Source organism: Erithacus rubecula, assembly GCF_903797595.1.
Source record: "Erithacus rubecula genome assembly, chromosome: 2".
Taxonomy (NCBI): Eukaryota; Metazoa; Chordata; class Aves; order Passeriformes; family Muscicapidae; genus Erithacus; species Erithacus rubecula.
In genome coordinates this window covers 39,463,793-39,486,871 of record NC_136685.1, presented here as the reverse complement: position 1 = coordinate 39,486,871, position 23,079 = coordinate 39,463,793, and the positions used below count along the sequence as shown (strand labels likewise).

The window sequence follows — 23,079 nt, the reverse complement described above, 5'->3', positions numbered from 1 at the left end:
ATGCCAGCAGCTGGGTGCTCCACTGCCTTTTTGGGGTCAGCCTTAGTGGTCCTTCTATGTGCAGAGCAGGGGAGATAGTGAACCATGGAGTTTGGGCTTATATTCACTGCTCTGTGATAGTTCAGAGACCTGAAGAGACAGCTGGAATAGTGTCTGCTGGTTTTACTACACCACATTTGTAGCTTGTCTGTGGACTGTGTTAGAGGCTGTGCAGTAGAAACATGCCAAGCAGTCCACTGCTATCAAAGGATTCCCCTTCATGCTCCCACCCTCTTAATACTCTGCATAAAACCGGATGCAGAACTGGCTCCTGCTCTCATAACAACAGCAGTATGTTCCTTAAGTAGGCTTACAATTTTATTAGCTCTGCTTCTGTTTCCTTAATCCGTTGCATGTTTGCTCTTGTTGCTCTGTGCTGCATCTCAGTACTGCTGCCATTCCCATGTTGTTTCACTGTAATTATCATGAGGTACAGCAGGTGTGATAAGTTACTAAACTGTTTCTGAAGCAAGATCTTCCCGCTACATTATGTTGTTCTTGCTAGTTTTTATTCGTACACAAATGTGGCATTTTGACACAGCCTAAATTAAGTGTTAACAAATAAATCTCCTTTGTCCGTTCAACAGTGGCAAGTATCTGTTTGAAATTTAATTCTCCTTCCCTCACCTCTCTTTTGTACTTTACAGTGTGGGCCAGGCTCCAGCACATATGTTCGTACTCAGTGGGTTACTTCAGAGGCAGCCCCTTTCACTTTGATGACACTATTTATGGAGGCAGGCACTGCTCTGTGTGAACAAGGCTATAGCGTCTGACCCTTCGGAAGGCTTGGGATGGCTGAAGTCTGGAGTCAATCTCATGATCTTTAACACAGTTAGATGATTTATTCCTGTTGTTGTCTTTTGTTATCATCCACTTAGTGCAATTAAATTGCAGAAGTCTTGATTTACTAAAGCACTTGAGCACATGTCAGGCTCTAAAAGTTCTTAGACAGAACTTTCAGTACACGATTATATCCTGGTGAATTGAGTTTTGAAATAAAAAAACCCTAAGGCATAAGCGTGAAAATAAGAATATTCCGTGGTTTTGCCAAATAGAAATGGCTTGAAGGACACATTTTGTTACTGTGTTGAATTGGGGCCTAATAGAGAACAGCCGTAGTTTTTCAGCTACAAACCACTATGTATAAATCTTGGGGACAGCAATGTTGAAAATAACAGCTATTCTCTGCAGAAGCTTCAGTGCAGCTATGGAAACACAAATGCCTGGCTAACTAAAATTTGGCTATACCCATAGTATTGTGCAGATATTTTGACATAACCTAGAGTGAAGACCTTTAGACCCATTCAGTATTCAATGCCTTTATATCTGTGCTGTCAGTGAAGGTGCCCTGAAGGCACACTGCTCCCAAGTAGCCTGTAGCTTTGATTGTCTCTGTACTATGTTTGGCAGCTGGCAGCCTGGGCTGCTGCTATAGAAAACTCTCTGACATAGGCCCTGGATTGCTGAAATCCATCCAAAGGCATTGCATGCTATTTTTCCTCTTGCAGTTTCCAAAGACTGTTTTGTACACAGAACAAAATAATAACCTTTAAAAACTGCTTCATGAGGCCTATCTTAATGGAGTATTTGTTCACAGAAAGGCTGGATTTGGGAATAAATAGCCTGATAACATCCTCTCCTTTGCAGCCAAACTTCTGAATGGTGTTTGGCTGCAAAATAATTCTGTTGATCCTAAGCTTCTGGTAGGATAGTTAAACTGTCATCTTTCAAAAGATAATTAGCCTCCTTAGTGCTCTCTGCTCTGTGGAAAACAGCAGTGGGAGTGTGGATGTGGCTTTACTCCAAAGAAAACTGCCTGTCTGTGTGACTACAATGGTGACTAACATGGGAACATGCAAATGGGGCTTCCATGGTGCAATAGAGGGAAGGTGTGCAGCACTGTTTGCACAGGTGTGGCACTTGAGTCTCTCTATATGTGCTACAGCAGTGGCAAATCTCATGCAATGTGTCATACTGGACTCTGCACAAACAAAATCAAGTGTTCAGTTCCTTCACTGCAGATTAGCTGTAGAGTTTGTTGGATGATGGCTGTAGGTTGGCAGCAGAGTTGACCTGCATGAATGCTGTGGCAGTTTTATGGGAACAATGAGTGTCTCTGCTTAGGCAGAGACAGTTCTAAGCAACCAGAAACCCTTGATGAACATGCATGTAGAGCAGTGTAAACAAAATGACCAAAGCCAACTAAGGCCCTGACTGTTCTAGTCAAAACTATACCAAGAGGATAAAAGTACTAGGCAGATTAAGGTTTCTAAAGAGGACCATAACTAGATATTATTGTGTTTTATTAGATTATTTTCATTTGTTTTTTTGAGAAATTTTAGATATACCTATTAAGTATTTGACTACCTATAAATGCTCAACAAACTGGAGACTTACACAAGCTGGATTTTTACATGGGCATGTGTTTATTGAACATGTTAATGTAGAGTTTTAGTTATCCTGATATTGCCAAAAAGCAATACTTGCCACTAAAAAAGGCTTCTGATTTTGCTAGGTATGAGGTAACAGCAGTTGTGCAAAAGATGATGGTTTTATTTATTCTGTGATCTAGAGATCTAAGGAGTCAAACAGGTTATCTGATACAACTTTAAAAGTTTAATGGACCTACTTAACAAATACAACCATGTAGTTATTAGGAAATTATCAAATAAAATGGAGACTTATGCATTACATTATAACCTCATGATATATATTTTTTTCTTGTTATTTGTCTCCTGTTTCATCAGCATAAAACTCTGAATTGTATGTCTATCAAAGCTGGATGACCAAGATGAGTCCAATAAGAACAGAGACCCAAGTGGCAAGTAATGTGAGTGGGATCTGGCTGCAGTGGATGTTTTGCTGTGGATAGAAAGAAGTTAAAAACAGTCTGACACTGGTACAAAAAATGAAATGAGTTTATTAATTTGAAAAACAACCAAAAAAGCCATTTTCCCCAAAACCCAAAATTCCAAATCAAGTCCTTGCCTCTCTTCTTCCCCTTACCTACCCATAAAATTTTAGCAAAATAAGGGAAAGATCAGTTGAAGAATAGTTATTAAATATTGGTTATTTTTTAATGGCAAGTGGCAGCTCTCAGAGGTAAAATGCTCTCCCTTGGACAAACCTGAGGAACTCTGGACTAGTGAAACAGGAAGATTTTTGCTGTAGAAAAATATTGCTTCTTCCAGGAAGGTGAAAGTTTTACAACAAGAAAGGACTAATCTGATCTGAAAAGGGTCTATTGTAAATGGGACATCCTATCAGATGGAGTTCACAAATCCTTTTGCACCTAATAGGCCTTTTCCCTATGGGGTGCAGCTGATCAGAACAAGCAGGGTGAAATGATGGGGAAGTTCATTGTGTTGCATGTAGGTAGAAAATTTCTCAAAGTGGAATAAATAGAACAAAAAGTAAATAATTTTTCAAGGGTTTTTTTTTTTTTTTTTTTTCTCAGATAATTTATTCCCAGATCACAGAACCTTATCCAGAATGCTATCACAGAAAAGCTAGACAATTTTTTAAGTGTTCACCTTAGGATCTTAGGAAGATTGTCATAACAAAAGCTTTAATTATGGGGAACTCAGAATCAGACACATTCTGATAGTGACCATGGGAAATACTTTGGAAAGAGGTTAAAAATAGAACAAGTGTGCAGTCCATGCATCCATGTTTCCCTAGCACTTTCTCCCAGTCTCCAAGAAATTCAAATGTCTTCCCAGAAAGACGTGAGATCTTTGAATGTAATAGTTGTCAAAGTTTTGTGGGTTTTTTCCTCCACAAATTCACATGTTTAATTTTTGACACCATGTTAGCTTTGGCCAAGGTTAAGTAAATGGGGTAATAAAAGGCTCCTTTTTCTTCATTCATTTCATAGCCCATATTTCTTGCCTTATAAGTGCAAAACTGCTTCCTACTCATGTCTTCCTTTTCTGTGTCATTCACAAATTATTGATCTTATTTTGTTCTCCCAGTCACCTCTTTTTCAGCCTGAGGAGAGTCCTTATTTTTTATTTTTTTTTCATAGAAAGGCTGTTCCAAGCCCATCATCCTTGCTATCCCATTCTGTGCTTTTTCAAGCTTTCGGATAAGGTGGTCAGAGTTTGAAATGTCAATGCATGAGGGGTTTGTGTATGGTATGAGGTATAATCCTTATCTTTATAATCCTTATTTGCTGCATAATTATGCCACAATGTGCATTTTCTCACACACAGGGCAGTCTGTGTTATATCAGTGACCTCTCTGCAATGTGAAGCATCTTATTAATTTTTAATAAAACTTCTCAGTTTATGTGGTGAATCATATAGATAGAGGATTCTTCACCAAAATGGAGTTCAAGTTTACTAGTTTCAGAAAAATCTGAAAGTGGGGTTTTAAGACCATACTTAAGCCTTATAGTTAGTGCTTAATGTTATATATGCCCCTAATAACTCAATCTATAGCTACATAATTGTATTTTGTGGCTGCAAAGCACCCAGATATAGAACTTTTATCCACTTTTGTGCCAGCTCTTCAGTTACTGTTACAAAACATAGAGGAGTCAGTCTTGGAAACATCTTAGCTGGTTTATCTGGTCTCCCTTGCCATGAGGGGACTAGACTGTTATGAAGCACTTATCACTAAAAAAGTCCTTGGATTGAAAGTGAAAACGTCCAACAGTCTTCATGAAAATCTAGAGGAGCTCCTGTTGCTTCTCTTCACTGCATCCCTCAAAGTGCTGTAGAAATTCCTAGTGTTTGAAAACTGTTAATATATAATCACTGCTAAAAAATCATCAGCATCCTCTGAAATCCTGCTGCCCAAGCATATCTTATAGCTACCTAATGTGCAATTTCCAATAATTTCTGCTTAGTTAGGTACACAATAACAATGGTATTACATGTATTCAGTCAAATACTTTTATTCATAGAATGCATATCAAGTTTATTTTAGCAGTTTTAATAAGTGAGTTTAATGTCTGTTTAGTCAAGCATTACTATAAGTGAGGACTTCAGTAGATTAGAAATAAATGAATCCAATTAAAGAACACATCTGTGAAATTTGATATGTCATAGGCATGAATGAGCAGTTTGCACAGCAACTGTAAAGAAATCATTAATGATTAGTTATCTAGAAGAGGTTTAATCAAGGATAAATTGTATAAGATATAGTTAAAAACATTTGCACTGAATACATGGAGATTCTGAAATAATAAAATAATGTTTTGCATCAATAGTGACCCAGGTACTCTTGGGAAATGTATTTTCTGTTATCTGTGGTGACGTGCAGCCAGAAGCTGAAGCTGAGAGTTGGATTAGTAATGTTACTAAGCAGTGATAGGAGGAGGTTATTCCTTCCAATAAAAAGATGAAATTTAACAGGTGAAACAGAAAAAGATATTCTGCCAAATACGTGTTAGTTACAATAACATATTGTTGTCATCATCTTCAGAGCAAATATTCAGCAAAGTTAAGGTAGGGATTCTCAGAAGCAATCAGTGCTGGGCTAAATTTGACTCTATCAAAACAAAAAGTCCCCTTGGCAGCCTTGATGGTAAACTCAGGGAAGTTCCAAGTGCTTCCTAAGGTCCCCAGATATGTGATTCATCCAGTGCAGCACGAGTAGCCTCTTGAGGGTGTTGAGAATTGATCCAGATAATTTGGCTACTGGATCAGTGTCTGATGGGAGTCACTGGTATTCAAGGTATTTATTTTAAGCACATAAACATATTAGGAATTCTGAGATGTGACAATCTAGCCTGGATAAGAGCAGTGTGTTGCACTGTTGTAGATCTGGTTTTCTGCAAAATGGAAATCATTCTACAGGGATGTCAGAGAACTTAGGTTTATGTGACACTAATTCCTAAAGACATGCTGCCTAATTGCACTTGCTGGTGCACTGGGGTGACATTGATTTTCATGGGCTAGGAAGTCTAGTAAATAAAGGCAAATATGGGTCTCCTTTTTGGAGCCATAGATGGTGAGGCATGTAATTTGGAATGAAAAACTCTGCCTTCAAACTTCTGAAAAATCTACCTCATCATGATTTTCTAGAGGCCAGCATGTTTTATTTAACTTCAACTGGCAGTTAGATAAGTTCATTCTGAGATGTGAAACCAATCATATATTATGCATAAAATTTCTCTCACAGTAGTTGTCTAGAGGAAATCCTCAGACATCTGTATTAAGTGACCGATAGAGTTTTGTACTTCAGTTTTTCTGAATGTCTGAAATAATTTACTTAAACTTCCTGGGTTGGATTGCTTTGTCTTTAAAAGCAAATATGGAAATATGATATCTTGTAAGTGAATCTCATGGCTGGACAAGTTGTAAACTTTGACTCAACAAGATGTAAACAGCCACTCTTGTTTGTGCTATTTATGGAGATAAATGGGTGCCTGGAACTTAATGAAGGCATCTGATTTACAGAACTCATACTTCTCTGAGTAGAGGAATGGCTTAGCCATTAGGTGTGCTAAGAATAAGCAATCACTTGAAAGATTTCTGCAGGGCTTTTGCAATTACTTTGATGAGCAGTAGGTTTAGCCTGTATGGACTAGTCACTCAAAAAGTTTTAGAAAGGAGGTTTGCTGACATTATCCCAGTTACTGGCAGAACAACTGAGGCAGGGAGTAAGTTGGAGGTTGCACAACTGAATGTCAGCTTAGTTTCAAAACAAGCAGTGAGGTTCAATGGCTTTTTCCTCACTTTGTCCTGAAATTTTGCTTCCTGTAAAACTTTATTCTGGCTGGTTCTGAAAGATGCTAAAGGGTCTGCATATGCTCCTCCTCCCAAATTGCATGAAAAGACCAAGGGCTTTGTAAACGTTTCTGAGACACATTGTACACGAACCGAGGACACAGCAGATGAGGAAATTGTCTGTTTTGTTGTGCCATCTGCTGATTTAGGAAGCCATGAAGATGACAAACAGCCAGAATCTGTTCTCTTTTCACTCATCTGCTGAATGGTGCTCTGTTAGCATTGCATGAACTGGAGTGTGGAAACATTAAAAGTTGCAGACATTGTTTAAAAGTAGAAGAATGATATATTGCAGTAATGTGGTCAGACGTGCACGAGAAAGTGCCTGATTTTGCCACCTTCATGTTTGATTTTAGCCAAACTGCAGACACTCAGAAAAATAGACTGAACATTAATGACATTAACATCTTTAGTTTAATCTCACTGTTTGTATCACTAGATTGGCAGAAAATCCAACAAATATAATTTTTCTTAGTTTTAGCTAAAAGAACTGAAGAGTGTGTATGACCCTATCCATAGATTTTTCAAGTAAAACGAGAGGAAATTAAGAACATACATCATGTATTCAATAGAAATAATAGTGCACCCAATTGTAATTAAACCTTGTTTTCATTGTCATGTGCAGTATTTTCTGCTTTGCTTCAATCAGGTGAATGATTGTATTCATGATGTAGGAATCTGCTCCACTAAGATCACATAATGCTTTTACTCTCAGCTTGTACTTCATGAGTTATTTAATATGTGCAAGGAGTGATGTAGGTGTAGGCTATCCAACGTTTGTCAAGTTTTGATGCTCCCATGGTACCTTTTCATCCAATGCTGTAACTTCACATATGAAAACTGAATTTCTGTTAATAATTCTTTAAGGTGTCTAAATTCAGTGTCTTTTGAAGGAAGTAAATGTACAGTAAATGTATGCCTCTTTGTTGGTTATCTGTGTATTCTCAGTTACTGCATATGTACCTTATTTTTCCTTTCTGGCATATAGTGATATTAATGTAAAAAAATGCTTTTCCTTACAGTTTTGCAGAATTTTCCTTGAATTGAAGATTTTGTCTTTTTTTTCTGAAGATTTTCTTCTTGTTTTGAAGGTTATGCTGCTTATAACTCTGGATATATAAGACGTGTATTCTTGAGTCAGGTTACACTTCTTAAGCACTTTTGAATGAATCTGGGTATTTACTCTTTATAAGGGATGTCATTCTTTTGCTTCTTCCTCTGGATCCATCCTATTTACCTGCTCTTTCTGTTTTAGAGCACTTTTCAGGGCTCGAGTTCTCTTCTGTTCCACAGAAGTAGGAAAGTATTAAGTAGTTAATACTGTTAAGTAGGGAGTATTAATATCTTGAAAACTATTTGTGCCTTTAGGTGTCTAATGTTAATGTCTAATTTCACTTCTATAGTGAGCTAAAGTAGTCCCAAACATCATCCTATCAATTGAAGATATACAATTACAATAAAAGCCCGACTTGTCTGTACAGTTTTAGTTTGTTGTGAACCACTCTGGATCTCTGTCTTCCCAACATTATTTCTGTCAGTGCTGACTCACCCTTTCCTCATATTTTTCCCTTCAAAAAGCCCATATTAAAAAAAAAAACCTTCTCATTTTCTTTTCATTTTGATGGAGAGCTCTAACCACATGCTTAGTCACCATATTTGTGAAAACTCTCTGGTTTGAGAATTCAGGTTTTGTGGTGGTTTTGTGTTTTGATACTCCCTTACTGTGTTTTTTATTTTGGTCCATCTACCTGTGATTCATTATCTCTTCCTCAAACTCTGATCAGCTAGACTGTTGCTGCTTTGTTTCATATAGTACATTTTGGCCATGGTAGTAGGTAGAAAGTGTGGTCTAATGATGAGTTTTGAGAAGATTTCACATAAGTGTTGCAGATTCACTTGACATTCAAGTAATTTACAAACAGATTGGCTTCCTCTTCCAAACATTCTGCTCCTTCAGCCCTTGTCCTTCATCTTTTCAGCTCACTATAGTTAGATGTCCTTAGTAAAAAATGTTTTGTACTCACCTTTCAAAATCATTACAGAGAAATGCAGTTGGTACAGTTGTCAATCCTTGGTTTTTGTATGTACACCTAATATACCTATAAATACTTTCCAGATTAGGTTCCAGTTTATAAAGAGTACTGAAAGAGCCAGACACATGGCATAGAGTGGAAATGGAGTTAGATCTGAGAAGAAAATGGGAAGCAGCATATTGCAGCAAGGAGATTTTATTCTTTGTCTTCTGAATTTGCTTACAGTGAAGCCTGGTAATCCAGTCTGTAGGTGCCTGATACATTGACCATACCAGCCAGATTCTCATATGGGGAGGAACGACAAGAGAGAGGAAAAATAATACAATTTTTTAACCATGTGCTACCAAAAGCATATGCATTCACTGAGAAGTTCTCTGAGAAGTCAAAGAGGACCTAGAATTTCCATCCAACTGTGGAAAGAATGGCTGTTTCCCATCATGAAAAGGTGGAGGTCTTCAATGTGTTTCCCTTTGCAAAGAAGCATCACTTTGGTCTTGTCTGGATTCAGTTTGATCCATCTGTTCTTCATTTAAGAGCTAATTTCCTGTAGTTATTCTGATGTTTTATAGTGATGATAGTTGCATCAGAAAATGAGATAAATAGTAGATTGTCAGCAACATACTGTTAGCAATTGAACACATGCCATATCACTCTCTCTCTCTCAGCAGTCTCATGTAGATAGATGTAGATTGTATGGATCCCTGTGGGATCCTGAAGGTGAGGACCTTGGAGGAAGAGGCTCATATCCACCACCTTTTCTTTAATTATCATAGAACGCAAGATGCTGTACTAGTGTGTGGCTGTGACTGTGTGATAGAGGATTCAGATGTCTAAGAATAAGAATGTAGAGATTATAGTTCCATGTTGGTGAAAGTTTTATAAATTCCTCTAGGAAGTTGTCAGAATTTCCATCTGTAGTTTGTATATCACTAGGAGTCCTGCTTTCTCTAATCTTTTGTCTCACAGTACATATGGATATACTAAAAAATCTTTTCGTTTCTTAGCCGAACATCTTTTGTATCTGATATTGAGGCCACTGGACTCTTCCTCCATGTTTTCTTTCCTTTTTCTTTTTTAAATTCTGGTATTTCTCTTGGGCAGCTGCTGATGGTGTTCTGGTATCTCTCTTGTTCTTGGTATCTCTCTGAAGTGTAGCTCTTCTAGGACAGGGTTTAGACAGTATTGAATCATGACTCAGTGATGAAAAAAGTCCAGTATTTCATCTGCAAAGAGAACACAGAGTTTTCTTTTTCTAAGGGAACACACTGCATATGGCAGCAAGACCTTCAGGTAGTTTTTAATTATCATTTTTTTGGATTAAGTTCCTGTCTAAGCAACTGGTTGCAAATACAAGTTTGTATAGTTTATTCTAAGGTGTGGTGTTCTGGGAGGGTGAGCCCTCACCATAACAATACCAAGGATGTAAAAAATTAACAGAGAATGGCACGGAAGGTTTTGGTAAGTCTGGTTTGACTGTGTTGGGTTTTTTTTCTGGTTTCCATGACCTAGAAACATTGTACAGAGTAGTCTCTCTTCAATGCTTGGCCCTTACACATATAACAGCAGACAAGAAGTGTTGGAACGACAGTGTGGTCTGATTACTAGGGTAATATTTCTCCCAGTGTTTTAAAGCTTTTTCAGTGACACAAGAAAGCAGCAGGTGGTTGCAGAGTGGCAAAAAACAGAGATGGGGAGTTAATGGCAGGAGCAGTGAGCTATGGGGTCCTCCAGCAAAACCAGAGGAAAAAGGGTTGGTAGGCTCAAGACCAAAATACAACCTCCTCATACCCCTAAGGCTCTGAAAACTCACCTACTTGGTTTTGATTGATTTAAGTTTCTGGTGGCAATATTTAGTGCATCTGACACTGAGAACACAGGATCCTTCTTGTTCTTATAATCAAATAGTCAGGGGGAGTGTGTGTATCAGGATAAAACTAATAGTTATTTCAGGGCTATTGACAGAATGTCATGCATTGTAGCAGTAAAGCATGAAGATCGTTTGACATCTTTGTGTTTCATAGAACATGGAGATAATTTCCTAGAAATCAATAATGGAGACAGATGCTTTGCATGTCAAGTCAAGGTGTCTGGAGGAAAATTTTGAGGTAGCCACGGGAAAGATTAATGCTTTCAAAATGTGTGGATGGACCATACCTGTCAAAGAGGCCAAAGTAAACACTTTTGCTGCAGACAGGATATTTGAAATGAAGATATTCTAGCAGAGACCTAACTCTATGAAAGCCATAATTTGAAGAAATTACCTCATTAAGAGCTAATTTTGCACTACAAAGCACTGTTTCTATTTGACAAATCTCTGTCTGCTATGGACTGGAAACAGCATAGTCAGTGCAGTTCTAATATCAGGGATATACTTTCATGTGTTCTGTATATACATTGTCTGCATTACCAAAAAACCTAAGCCTCTTCAACCAACAAGTTTACATTTTATCAGATGAAAAAAGAAAATTGTAGAACTGTGATGAATTAATCTGCTGGTTATGCAAGTTTATCTGTGGATGCTCAAAGATTCATCCTATTTCACTTTTTTCAGTGACTTATCAAGTTTATTCTTCTACCCCTGACTTTTATCTGAGAACATTTCAGTGTACTAAGCTGTAATATGATTAAGTTGTGATGCAGTTTCTTTCTAAAATAAGTTAGACTCTTAAGGCTTGCATATCAATATCTGTGATTATGGACCAAGATACTGTTGCTAAAGCTAGGTAAACAATTTATTATAAATATAATCCATTAAGTGTTAATCATTAGGTTTAGATGGGGTATGGGATAATATGTGAATGAATTTGTTGCCTCCTTGACTGCTTAAGAGAAGCATTATTTTTCCCTTATCCCTTACTTCTCTTTTCCTTTGATAACACAAAGGGAAAAAAAAAAAGAATCCTTCCTCTTTTCCTCCAGGTAGGTAGGTCAGGAAGAAGCTCTTGCTTTGCTCTCTTTTAATAAATCATTGTCAGAATAGGTTCCGTATGACTACATGAAAGCTGGAGAGCTCATTTGTTACTCCCCCGGGTATCAGCAGACATGCAGATGTGTGCAGAGGAGTGCATCCAATGCATATGCCCTCATTATGCTTAGGAAGACATTGTGAACAATGCCAGTTTTCCTTACTCTCATGTATTCATTAGTTTGAACAAACTAAGGCCAAACTTCAAAAACTGACATCATATATAGCTTCCCATAGAAAACATCTATTATTTTCCAAGTCAGGGACAGGCTATTTAAATCACAAGATTTGGTTTATTTAACTGTTTTCTCTGACTGATAAACTGGTATAAGAAACTAAAAATGGGTGAATAAACACTCAAAACTTCACCATAGAATAAAAAAACTTCCAAATCAAAAATTTACACAATTGCCTGAAACTTCTTAAACAATGAAAATAACGATCTTAGAGATCAACAGTTTTCCATTAAAAATTATTTTGTTTAGCTGTATAGGCTCTTATGTGCACCTCACATACACAAATGTGAACACACACATATAATACACACATGGTAAGTTTGTAGTTGTATGGTTATAAGACTTTTGAAGAAAATATATCCTATTTACTGCTTAGCTATGTGACCAATGTAGAAGTGTAATACAAATCTCAGAAATATCCATCCCATTGCTTTTTATTACTGAAGAAAGTAGATCAGGATGATAACAGCTGGATGCAAAAAGCAATCATATTTTCAGTATAAAAATAGTGCTATTGCTTAGTAAGCTATACTCCATAAATGTATTAGGGGGATATACTGGCTTGCCCTGGATGGTTTTTATTCTTTTTCCTTAAAAATATCTTTTGTTTCCACCCCCCACTAAGAAGAAAGGAATGTTTCCCGTTAAGACATGAAGTGAGTTTGTTTTTCACTTTTTCCTTTCATATAGGGATACTGAATATAAAGGACTGCAGCTCTCCCTGGATCAGGTCACTGCTACCAAGCCAGCATTCTCATACGCAAATTCAACTCCGACCATTACGGATAATAGAAAGGGAAGCAAATCTCGCCTCTCGAGCACAAAGTCAAAATCAAGGACATCACCATACCCACAGGTAGCTGTCTTTGGGAAACTAAATTTAACCTTTTTTGATATCTTGATTTTGACTGCTACTTTACCCAAGTAACTAGAATGAGCTAAAGAAAGTGTTTCTGAAAAAGAATAAAGGACAGCAGGTTATACAAACTTGACACAGGAATATGTTTCTTTAAACTGCTTCTAAAAAGCTGGGAACATTTATGTTTCAGCATGCATAATAAATCTTTATCAACAACAATAGCAGCATAGGGCTCAGAGTTAATGAGAAATGGACAGAAGGACAAGTGAAAATATTGGTTTTGAAATACTGGGTTTGAGAAGACGCTGAGTTTTGCCATTTGAGAAATCTTGCTTTTTCTTACTTGGTCTTCACTAATTTCAACAAATCTTGGAAGCTGCCAGATATTTGATAGAAGCTACTACTGAAATTGTAGTCAAGAGGAATGAGTTTTAGTGAGGGAAAGCAGTCAGCCAACTTGGTGAATTGCAACAGAAAAATGTGTACTTTTCAGTGTGTACTTTTTCAGCTTTGAAAGGAAGAAAACAGTAGGAGGAGGTCATTGGCATCAGTAGCTGTTTATTTCCCCAGATTTAATTTTCAATCCTAACATGCAAGGAACATGTCCTAGCTTGAAGAATGGACCAGACTCAGTTGGGTCTGTGAACTGAAACTTATGCAACACTTTCATGCAACAGATTTCTGCAGGCAATGTCACAGAACTTGTATCCTTACACTATCAAACTTTTAGCTGAAAAAACATGTTTATTAATATGACCATGATGCTTACTAATGATACAAGTCCTACTGCCTCTGCATAAGAGGATATAAATGGATATATAAACAAACTGGATAAAAATGTATGCAATCACAATGTAACATTGGAGAGCTATATTTTTCAAGACCCCGATATTTAGAACAATATTTAAGGAGCCTCAATATTAAACTGACAATGACCATAATAATTACAGTCTCTCTGCAGGCACAATGTTTTCTAAATGGACCTCTAAGAGTGTGCAATGTGATCCCAAATGTCTACATCCTTCCTTGTTTTCTTTCCTTTTCCTCTCAAAAGTACCAAGGATAAGAATTTCAGTTAAATGACATCTGCTTTTGGCATAGGAAATATTTAACTGAGCACCTAGATATGAATTCCTAATTTTAGGAATCTAACATTTGCCAGATGTTATTATAGCTCATTTGTTCATATGTGTTTCTGTGGGTTGTTAAAAAAGCCTTTTTCTTGAATGCACTACATCAAACAATTGTAATCAAACTGTTTAAAAGAATTGAGGAAGACACATACAAACAATTCTAAATTCAGTTTTTATAACTATCTTTGATGTATTGTAATTACATTTCATCTTGCCTTGTACAGTGCTTTCGAAAATATTAATTTGCTAGCAGGACAATAGCAGCTGAAGACTTGTTACCCTTCCACATCTATTTTGTTTCTGAAAGTCTGACCTCCTTATTCTTTCTGTCACCAGAAAAAAATACTGAATTAGCTGTGCAGCATTGTGACTTTTGGTTTAGCACAAATTGTTGCCTGAAAGTCCAGGGTGCTTAGTCTCCACTTTCATTTTGCATCCTCATTACCAGCTGCCTGATATTAAAGTCACATATTTCATCATTCAAAAAGAAGCAGCCATGTTAGTTGCCAGTATCTTGAAAAATGGTCATGCCATTCATTGCAGCCCATCACCACAAGTAATGCTGGCAGCTTGGCTTTGCCTCCCTGTCATCCTTCTCCACCACTGAATAAACTGTTGAAAGACTAAGAGAAGCTGTTGTGAAGAACATGCAGCAGGTGGTACAGCCTGTGTCCCTCAGTCTCCTGCCCATATAATTTGCCAGTTAGTAGAGGAGAATTACAGTGTGACTTAAAAGTCACAGCTGAAGAGCGAGGTCACGGGTTTTGGCTTACACAGGAGCCTGAGCTGTGGTGAGGAAAGGAAGCAGGAAGTTTATTAATAAAATAATGGCAGTGGGCAAAGTACTTGCTAAAGTCAAGGGCACCTATGAGATTTTAAATGTACATAATTTTGTTCCCATTTTTTCCCTTTCTTTTACTCTTTTTCCCTTACCATTTACTTCGTTTCCCTCTTGAAGAGAAAAAGAAGTCTCATGCTTTATTGGGTGCTGATTGAGAGTCCTTCACCTTGCCACCTGTGTGTCCCTAAGACAGGTGCATGAGATGTGAACAGTATGAAAACCATACTAATCAATTTCAGATGCATTTTTGCTACTAGGGCAAAAAGTGAGTGTTTCAGTCATCTAAGACAGTGCTTTTTTTCCTCAAATCCTCTGCAAAAGTAAACATAGCATAATACAGGTTTTGCAGACTCTTAAGTAAAACTGAGTTCATTAGTCTGGAGGCATTGGTGAGCGTCTGATTAACACTGTGTGTTGTTAGTACAGTGGGCTAGTAGGTTCTGTGAAACCAGCCTGAGGCAGGGAAAGGGCAAACAGAGAGGAGGGCAACCCAAAACTCATGGTCCAGCTGCAGAACTTGCTCAGAGAGTTTGAAGAGAGGTTTACTAGTGTTGTTCCATCAGAGAGGTGCAGAGCTGAAAGAGGTGGTGGGCAAAAAAAACAATCAGGCAGACGAAGGCTTGATGGACATTTGCAGAAAAAGGAAATCGTGAGCTGGTGAAAAGATGCTCGTAGTCTTCCCCCACAACATCCTCATCATCATCATTCCTGTGATGGCCTCCCAAAATCTAATCCTGCACCTTTGTGTTCACAAAAACTAGCTCAGGACCTCATTTATTCCATACACAGGCAATAACAAGAAGACTGGAAAAACATTTTAATTGTGGTCATCTGAACTGCTTTGGAGTTAAATGTCCCATTAATGGTTATTATAGAAAAAAATTATTTAAATTGCCTGTTGTCTGCCTGCAGTGGAAATGTTTCATGATGACATCTGGATAAATGTTTATTGCTTCATATCTCAACTTAGTTCTTGGATAAAGATTTTATGTATACATACATATATGTAGATACATACATATATATACACATAAGTATGTATCTCATGAAAGCACATATATAACTAAGGATGTACCCAAGAGCTGTTGGATGGTTGCTTTGGTGAGTATTACAGCATGCATAAATTTTTGGAAATAGGTGTATATTATAGGTATAGGTATACATCAATAGGTAGGTATATAGTTGTATATTAACACATCAGATTGCAGAGATATATTGATAATATTGGCAGAATCAGGCTGAACTCTAGACAGCCTGGGTTTTGTTTTGTTTTAATTTCTTCCTGTAGCCTAAAGCTTTGGTAACTTCTAGTGTGTTCAAAAGCAAATCAAACCCCTCTTTTTATAATAAACACAACTCCTGGTCTGGTGAAGAGTCACCAGCAGTGGGGGTTATTTTAATGGACATGCTGTATTACTTTAATCTAAGCCTTTCACCATCTGTTGTGCCTATAATAGTGAATGCGAAAAGAGCATATTTTACATTTCAGGATTACATTAGTAAAATGTAAGATAAAAGTGATTTAAAATCATGCATATGTTCTTAGTACAATGCGGCCTGCATCTGTGACTTTTTTTTCTCATGGTTCAGACACAAATCAAGAGAAAAGCTGTTAATGTAGTGAAAGTTTTTCATGGAAAAGAGGACTCTGTGAGGGTTTCACCATACATTTAATGTTTATAATGATAAAAACCTGAGTAGGATGACAGAAAATTATATATCTACAGTATCTGTTGTTTGAACATCTGGGGTGGAGTGTTGGGCAGGCTGATGTTGCTGTGTACGAGTTCTCAGGCCAGTGAGACACAGGAATGGAAAGTCAGGCAAAAGAAAATCACACAAGAAATATTAAATGGTCTACTGGCCTAATACACTTCCATGGACTCTCATAAAGTAAGCTTCTTTAAACAGGGAATTTATATCTTCCCCTGAAGTTTTTGTTCAAATGAAAATGTAGCAGTGATGGCCTACAGACCCTTTCTTTGTCAGTGCTAATCATGCTGGTGTGCTCTCTCTGTGATTGTACACTGGATTACCACTCTGGAAAACATTTCTTATTTTCAGAGGTGACAGTTCAGTTTCCAGACACCAGCTGGAGGACTATTTAAATTATGTTTTGTTGTTTTTTATGCCAGAAGACAATTCAGAAGTTAAAAAATTCAGTTTGAATTTCTTAATCACTATCTGCTGACTAAATTTTGCCAAAAATCCAAAAGTAATAAGTTAGTTTTGCCTTCTGACTCCTGATAGAAGTCAGATAGCAGATAATAGCAGAAAATAAAATGTTTCTGCTGAGATGCGGGCCGGGATTGAAAAAAAATACCAAACTGATTTTAATTTGCCATAATTTTTATTAAATCTGATTCGATTTTTTATGGTCTTTCATCACTTGACATATGGAACCTAATTCTGACTTGAGAGATAGTGTTTCCACTCCCATTTCAGTAAAGCAATATCTTTGATCACCCTTTCATTTCTCCCCCATCAACATGTCACACATGCCCATATTTGAAGTCTCCACCTGTCAACATCAGATTCCCAGAAGAGGCAGTGCTTGGACTGCAGCAGTGGAGGCAGCCTGAGGATGTCAAATAGAGATGTGGCTGGCTTTGGAGGGAATTACACATATTGTACCCTGTGTACCTGAGGAGTAATGTTGTACCTTAGGAGTAAGTAGTCATATCAAACCTTGGCAGAAAATGTGTGCCACAAACAACTGACTGTGTTAATTCAATTCTGTCCATGGCCTAGCAGCTGCCATGGGTCAGACCTCAAATAATCTTCATTTACATCAAGCACAAAGAAGATGAGTCAAGTATTGTTGGTCTTGATACATGGTTATATGACATCACACAGTGCATTTCTGAGATACTAAACATAAACTCTTTGAGATAATTTCCCTTTCTTTATGAAAAGTGCACAAATGCCTTTTGTGATTAGATTCAAGATAAGAGCAGAAATTGCATGATTTTTCAGGTAAACAAAGATATTCCCTTCAAGAGAAGCTATGGTGGACACTGAAGTGTCCCTATAAAAAGACACTTAATAGAAGAATATCTAGTAGAGCAACAGGAAATTAAGGGTTTTCAATTTGAAGGATTCTCTGGCTTTTATTATTATAATAAATAGTCAAGAAAAGAAATTCCATCATATTGTTATTTAAAATTAATTTTCCTTGTCCTCCTCATGAAAGAAATACATACTAGGAGTTTTGTTTTAAATAAGAAAATAAATGAACTCTTGACTTTTCTATATTTGCATTTAGGCTTATACAATATAATATTTCTGCTTAACTTTAAAAAATCTGGTTTATACAAGTCAAATCCAAAAAGAACATTAAAAATAATTCTAAGATTAAAAACAGATTAAAGTGTAGTTTCCTTTTTTTGGTTTTTCATTCTAGATTAAATTTGCTAACTATTAATCTGGTTAATAATTTCTAGTTTTTTTATTGGAAACGTGGTTTTATCTACACATTTTTGTAAAAAAGCTTTCAATAATTCAACTGTTATTTGTGAAGGTGTCTTCATGATTAAGCAGTTTGTAGATGTCAGATCTGAAAGCACAACAGAAGGGACAGATGCCTCAGTTGATCACATAACACTGGTGGCTGAATAATGTTCCTAGTTTGTGTATGCTGAGTTACTGGCATTTAAAAGAACCCTTTTGTGGCTCTGTAACTATCCAAACTTCATTAAAATTCATGTTTGTCCCTTCATCTCTAAGCCTTTGTGATGAATATCACGGTACAAACTTTCTGACCTCTTCCATATCTACTATAGGGCTTGTTGCCTATAGGTATTCTTCTGACAACTAATAACAAAATATAGTTGACTTCCTCAAAGCCATGACCCCTTCTTTCTTTCCTTTAAATAACCTATCATGTTCACAACCTAAACAGTATTCACAAATATAAACTGGAATACTGAAGAAATGCCCAATTAAATGCCAAAAACTCTACTGATGTTGCACAGATGGTTTAAGTTTCTGTTAGTAAAACATCTGGTAAGTACTTTCGATTGGTAAGTGCATAAAACCTTGATCCTGGCTGATAATGAGGAGTTTCATAGCAACTTAATCTAATGAAAAGGAAGGTAACCTTATGTTAGGCCTATTAAAAGAAAAGGCAGAGTGGGCATATGGAAGGTCAGTGATGGAATGGGAGAATTCCAAGGTTTCATGTTGAAACACATTGATTTGTGACATGAGTGTGCAGTGCTGAAGAGGTGAGCATGTGCAGCTTTGGTCTCATCCCAGTCCATAATCACGGGTGAAATTGATTTGAAAATGTTCCGTGAAGTTTGACAGTTCCAATAAATAAAAAGATTTAAAAATGAGATAGGTAAATCCTAGGAGATTTAATAAACATTCTTTTCTTTTCCCAAAAGGTATCTAAAAGTTTGAAGCATTCATTATGAATATCTAGAAATCTGTGACATTTAACTTAACCCTTACTTCCACCTAAACAAATACTCACGTTTCTCTCCTGATTAATTCTCCAACTGCCTACTAGTTGCTTTCCTGTGTTGGAAGAGCTCTGCTTTAGTGAGGGTGAAAAATTCTCACTCTGCCTGCTTTGGTTAGCAGTCACCTTTACTGACAAATAGTTTCTGTATTTTCCTTGTTCCCATATTACAATAGAGCTCGGATTTTTAGCTTCTTACCTATCTGCCATCACTTTAGAGCTTTACTTTACAGAAAGGTTGGTAGTGCAGGATTTACAAGAAGCCTTCTTTTCCCTACTAATAAGAGGAAAGAAGTTCAAAGATACAACTCCAAGTAAGAAAAAAGTCAACAAACAAAATATGAGGAAAAGAGAGTGAACCCTTAGAAAAGAACTTTCAAATACATTCGATTTCAATTTGACATGTGAGAATGCTCCAGAAGCAGTGTTATTTCAGTCCCTTTTGGAAGTGTTTTGCTGAAGTGCATTGGAGTGCCTTGGCTGAGCATAAGCACAGCTTTCAAAGCAACAAGAAAAACCTGGACACGCTAAAAATATATTGAATCGCAACATTGATGTTGCTGAGGCTAATACTACACATCATAAAGGAGATGGCTTTTAAGGGACGACATGGGATGTTTTAGATTTTCATGAGGTCTGTCCTGTCATCTGTGAGCTCATTACAGAGTGTTGTAAAGGAAAGGACCAGGAGCCCAATCAGAAGGTGCAGACATGCGGGCACGCTCACAAAAAACACGCAATCACATTCATACTCTGCCTTCCCAGCGCAGCCACTTGCAGATTTCACCCAGGTGTGGTAATTTCCGTGCTGCTTCTCCTGTTTTGCAGTATTCTGGATTTCACACGGAGAGATCCGAGTCTGACCACGAGAGCCAGTGGGGTGGGAGCCCACTGACCGACACGGCTTCTCCCCAGCTGCTGGAGCCTGCGGACAGACCGAGCTCCCAGCACCACGACGTCTCCTGTGCCTACAGACAGTACTCAGACCGCAGCGCGCTCTGCTATGGTTTTGCGCTGGACCACTCCAGGCTGGCTGATGACAGGCATTTCCACACTCAGGCCTGTGAAGGAGGCAGATGCGAAGCTGGCCGGTATTTCCTTGGCACGCCACAGCCGGGGAGGGAGAGCTGGTGGGGCTCCCGTTCAGCACTGCCTCTGACAAAGTCGTCCCCTGAGAGCAGAGAAGCGTATGAGAACAGTATGCCCCACATCACGTCAGTGCACAGGATTCATGGTAAGACATAACAAGGATTTGCAGGAGCGACACCGTCTCAGCTAAAGCAGTATGACATACAGAAACATACAGCTGTTTGTGTGAGAAATGGAAAATGAGATGCTTTTGATGTATGTTCTTGTCCCAGAGATCACATCTGTGGAGATGAAGAATACTTAAAATTCAAATTGAGTGGAGTTTTATAGTCCGGTTTATACGAGGCAAAATATAATTTTGCTGTATTTTTATCAGTCCATGAAATCAAAGTGGAAACATGTGACTGGGGAGATTTTAAGCATGATCTTAAAGATATAAACAAAATAATCCACTTGATAGAAAAGCAGTTTTTATTTTACTTAATATCAAATGGAATACACGTAGCGAAAAATTTAGAGTTAAATCCAAGCTAGATAAGAAAAAAAATCTTTTTTCCCTATGGGTTATTACTAGATTCTGTATGATTTGATGTTTATTGAATTTAGCTATTGAAATTAACAGTTATTTTTGGTTTCAGACATTTATACTCAGCTATAATTTTTAGCTAATTTGAATCTCTCCATCCTTTCAGCACCAAGCCTGAAATTTTGTTTTGTTTCTGACCAGTTCCAAACTAAGCGCATTAGCACATTTTCAGAGGTTGGAGCTAATAAAAAACCACAGTGAAAGACTGATACTGGGCTTGGAAAAGTCCAAAGGTCTTTGGTTTTAAAATTATAGACTGAGTCTTGGAAGACAGACTGGCCCTAAAGCCAGAATTCAAGGTTTTAAGAATGGGTGTGACATAAAAAAAAAAGTTTATCCTACAAAATAGTCTATCAAAACAAATATTGCTTCTAAAGAACTCATAAAAGCAGATTACATTACTACTATTTCATTGACCTGCAGAACAAGGCTTTGCAAACAAAAAAAGCTGTTCTGTTTTGCTCCAATCTGATGAAAATTATGCTGAGATTAGAAAAAAATTATTAAATAGGAAGTTTTAAGAAATACAGTCAGAGAAAAAAAAGGAAAGGAGTAGAAAATTTTACTGATGAAGAGTCTTCTCCAATTTTCTTGTGAGAATATGCGTCCTTCCTTGTGTCTGTTCCGTGCTTCTGCCCTATTTGTGTTTTTCTAGCTTTTTCTTCCCCAAAAAAAAGATAATCTAGCAAAGTATAATCATTTGCTAGAAAATTTTTTTGATAATTCTTGCTCAGAAATATCATACCAAGGTACAAACGGAAAAGGGTTAGATATTAATTCCATACCTCTATCAAGAATAATTAACACAAATTAATAATATAATTTGGTTTTAGTTTGTTGTTTGGCTTTGCTGTAATTTCAGGTGCTGCAGGTTTGTTTTTGTTTTTTTTATATCAAATGATACATTTTTCAGTAGGTTTTTAGTCTGTGTGTAGCTTTGGGGGAAAAACCTGAGTAGCCCCAGCATTTTAGGTCCGGCTCTTAAGAGGATGTGAAGGATAAATTCATGACCATGATACAGTGCAGTACTTCCCCAGCAGTGGCAGGATATTTTTGTTGTAAAAGCTCATCACTGATTTTTCTAGTGAACTCTGTAACGCAGTGGTGATCTGTAAGCAGATCTGTATGCCCTGACCCAACACAGAACACAGGGAACTTCATGTGCTACTCTGAAAATGGGTTTGCTTTGAGGAGTGCTGTCAGCCAACCCAATGTGCTTCATCCCCAAAGAGGACTTTGTGTGTGCCAAGGCAGAGGCATCAATAAGTAATATGTGCAAGTCCCACACATGCCCTCCTGCAGGAATGTCAGCAAATCAAGCACTTTATCATTATGCTGATCATTCAGGTTTTGGGGCCACTCACTTTCTTCCTGGTGAGGACTGACAGGTATGATTCTGTCCTTTCAGCTACTTGCAAGCTAAACACCTTCTCTGCTATACATATATGGGCCTAATTTTTTAAAGAGAGGTAAGAATGTCATAATATTTTCACATTTCAAAAGGAAATATTTATGCATGGGGATATGACATCACATTTTTAGTGTTGCTGTCTAACAGCTTTGAGTTCTTGAGCTTTTGAAGAAGAGTTCCTTCATAACTTGTGGTTATTTATTGTCATGTAACCTGCATAAAATACATAACCACAAGCTATTTCTCAAGCTGTCTCTGTTTTACGTCTTGGAAAGGATAGAATGTCAAACTTTTATAATTCCCTGAGATTTTTATTTTTACTGTGGCCCAAATTCACTCAGACCCTGTTGGTACAAAGAGGCAGTAAGGGGCCAGTGGCCTGAATGCCGTCATTGAAGGCACTTTGACATGCTCTAGGATTCTCTGCCTGGCCTATAGCTTCTCCTAAAGACAGAGTTGCTTTAGAGGTGGTGTCATATCTGCTGGGTTGTGTAGGTGCTTGGCTACCCAGCAGTGTGTCAGGTGAAACCAGATACCTGTGCTGAGGTGCTTAGATCTCTGTATGTTTTCAGCTGTGCTACTTGTTTCAAGTGGAGACTCTGGAAACCAGAGTTTGTCACTGAAGAACAAGGGGTCTTTTTGGATGACTCTTGCGACTCACCTCTGACTTAATTTTGTGTGCGTG

The 23,079-nt window shown here is 37.5% G+C and overlaps 2 protein-coding genes across 5 annotated transcripts in view; both read left to right on the top strand.

The window, feature by feature from the left end:
• The window catches only part of USP45 (ubiquitin specific peptidase 45), a 495,013-nt gene that overhangs the window by 21,782 nt on the left and 450,152 nt on the right, over positions 1-23,079 (top strand). The window lies entirely within an intron of this gene.
• Positions 1-23,079, top strand: part of SIM1 (SIM bHLH transcription factor 1) — a 48,270-nt gene that overhangs the window by 22,424 nt on the left and 2,767 nt on the right. For all 4 annotated transcript variants that reach the window (XM_079327825.1, XM_079327828.1, XM_079327827.1 and 1 more), the window contains 2 exons: positions 12,701-12,866; positions 20,137-20,542. In XM_079327825.1, coding sequence (XP_079183951.1) covers positions 12,701-12,866; positions 20,137-20,542 — 572 coding nt within the window. The remainder of the gene's footprint in view (positions 1-12,700; positions 12,867-20,136; positions 20,543-23,079) is intronic.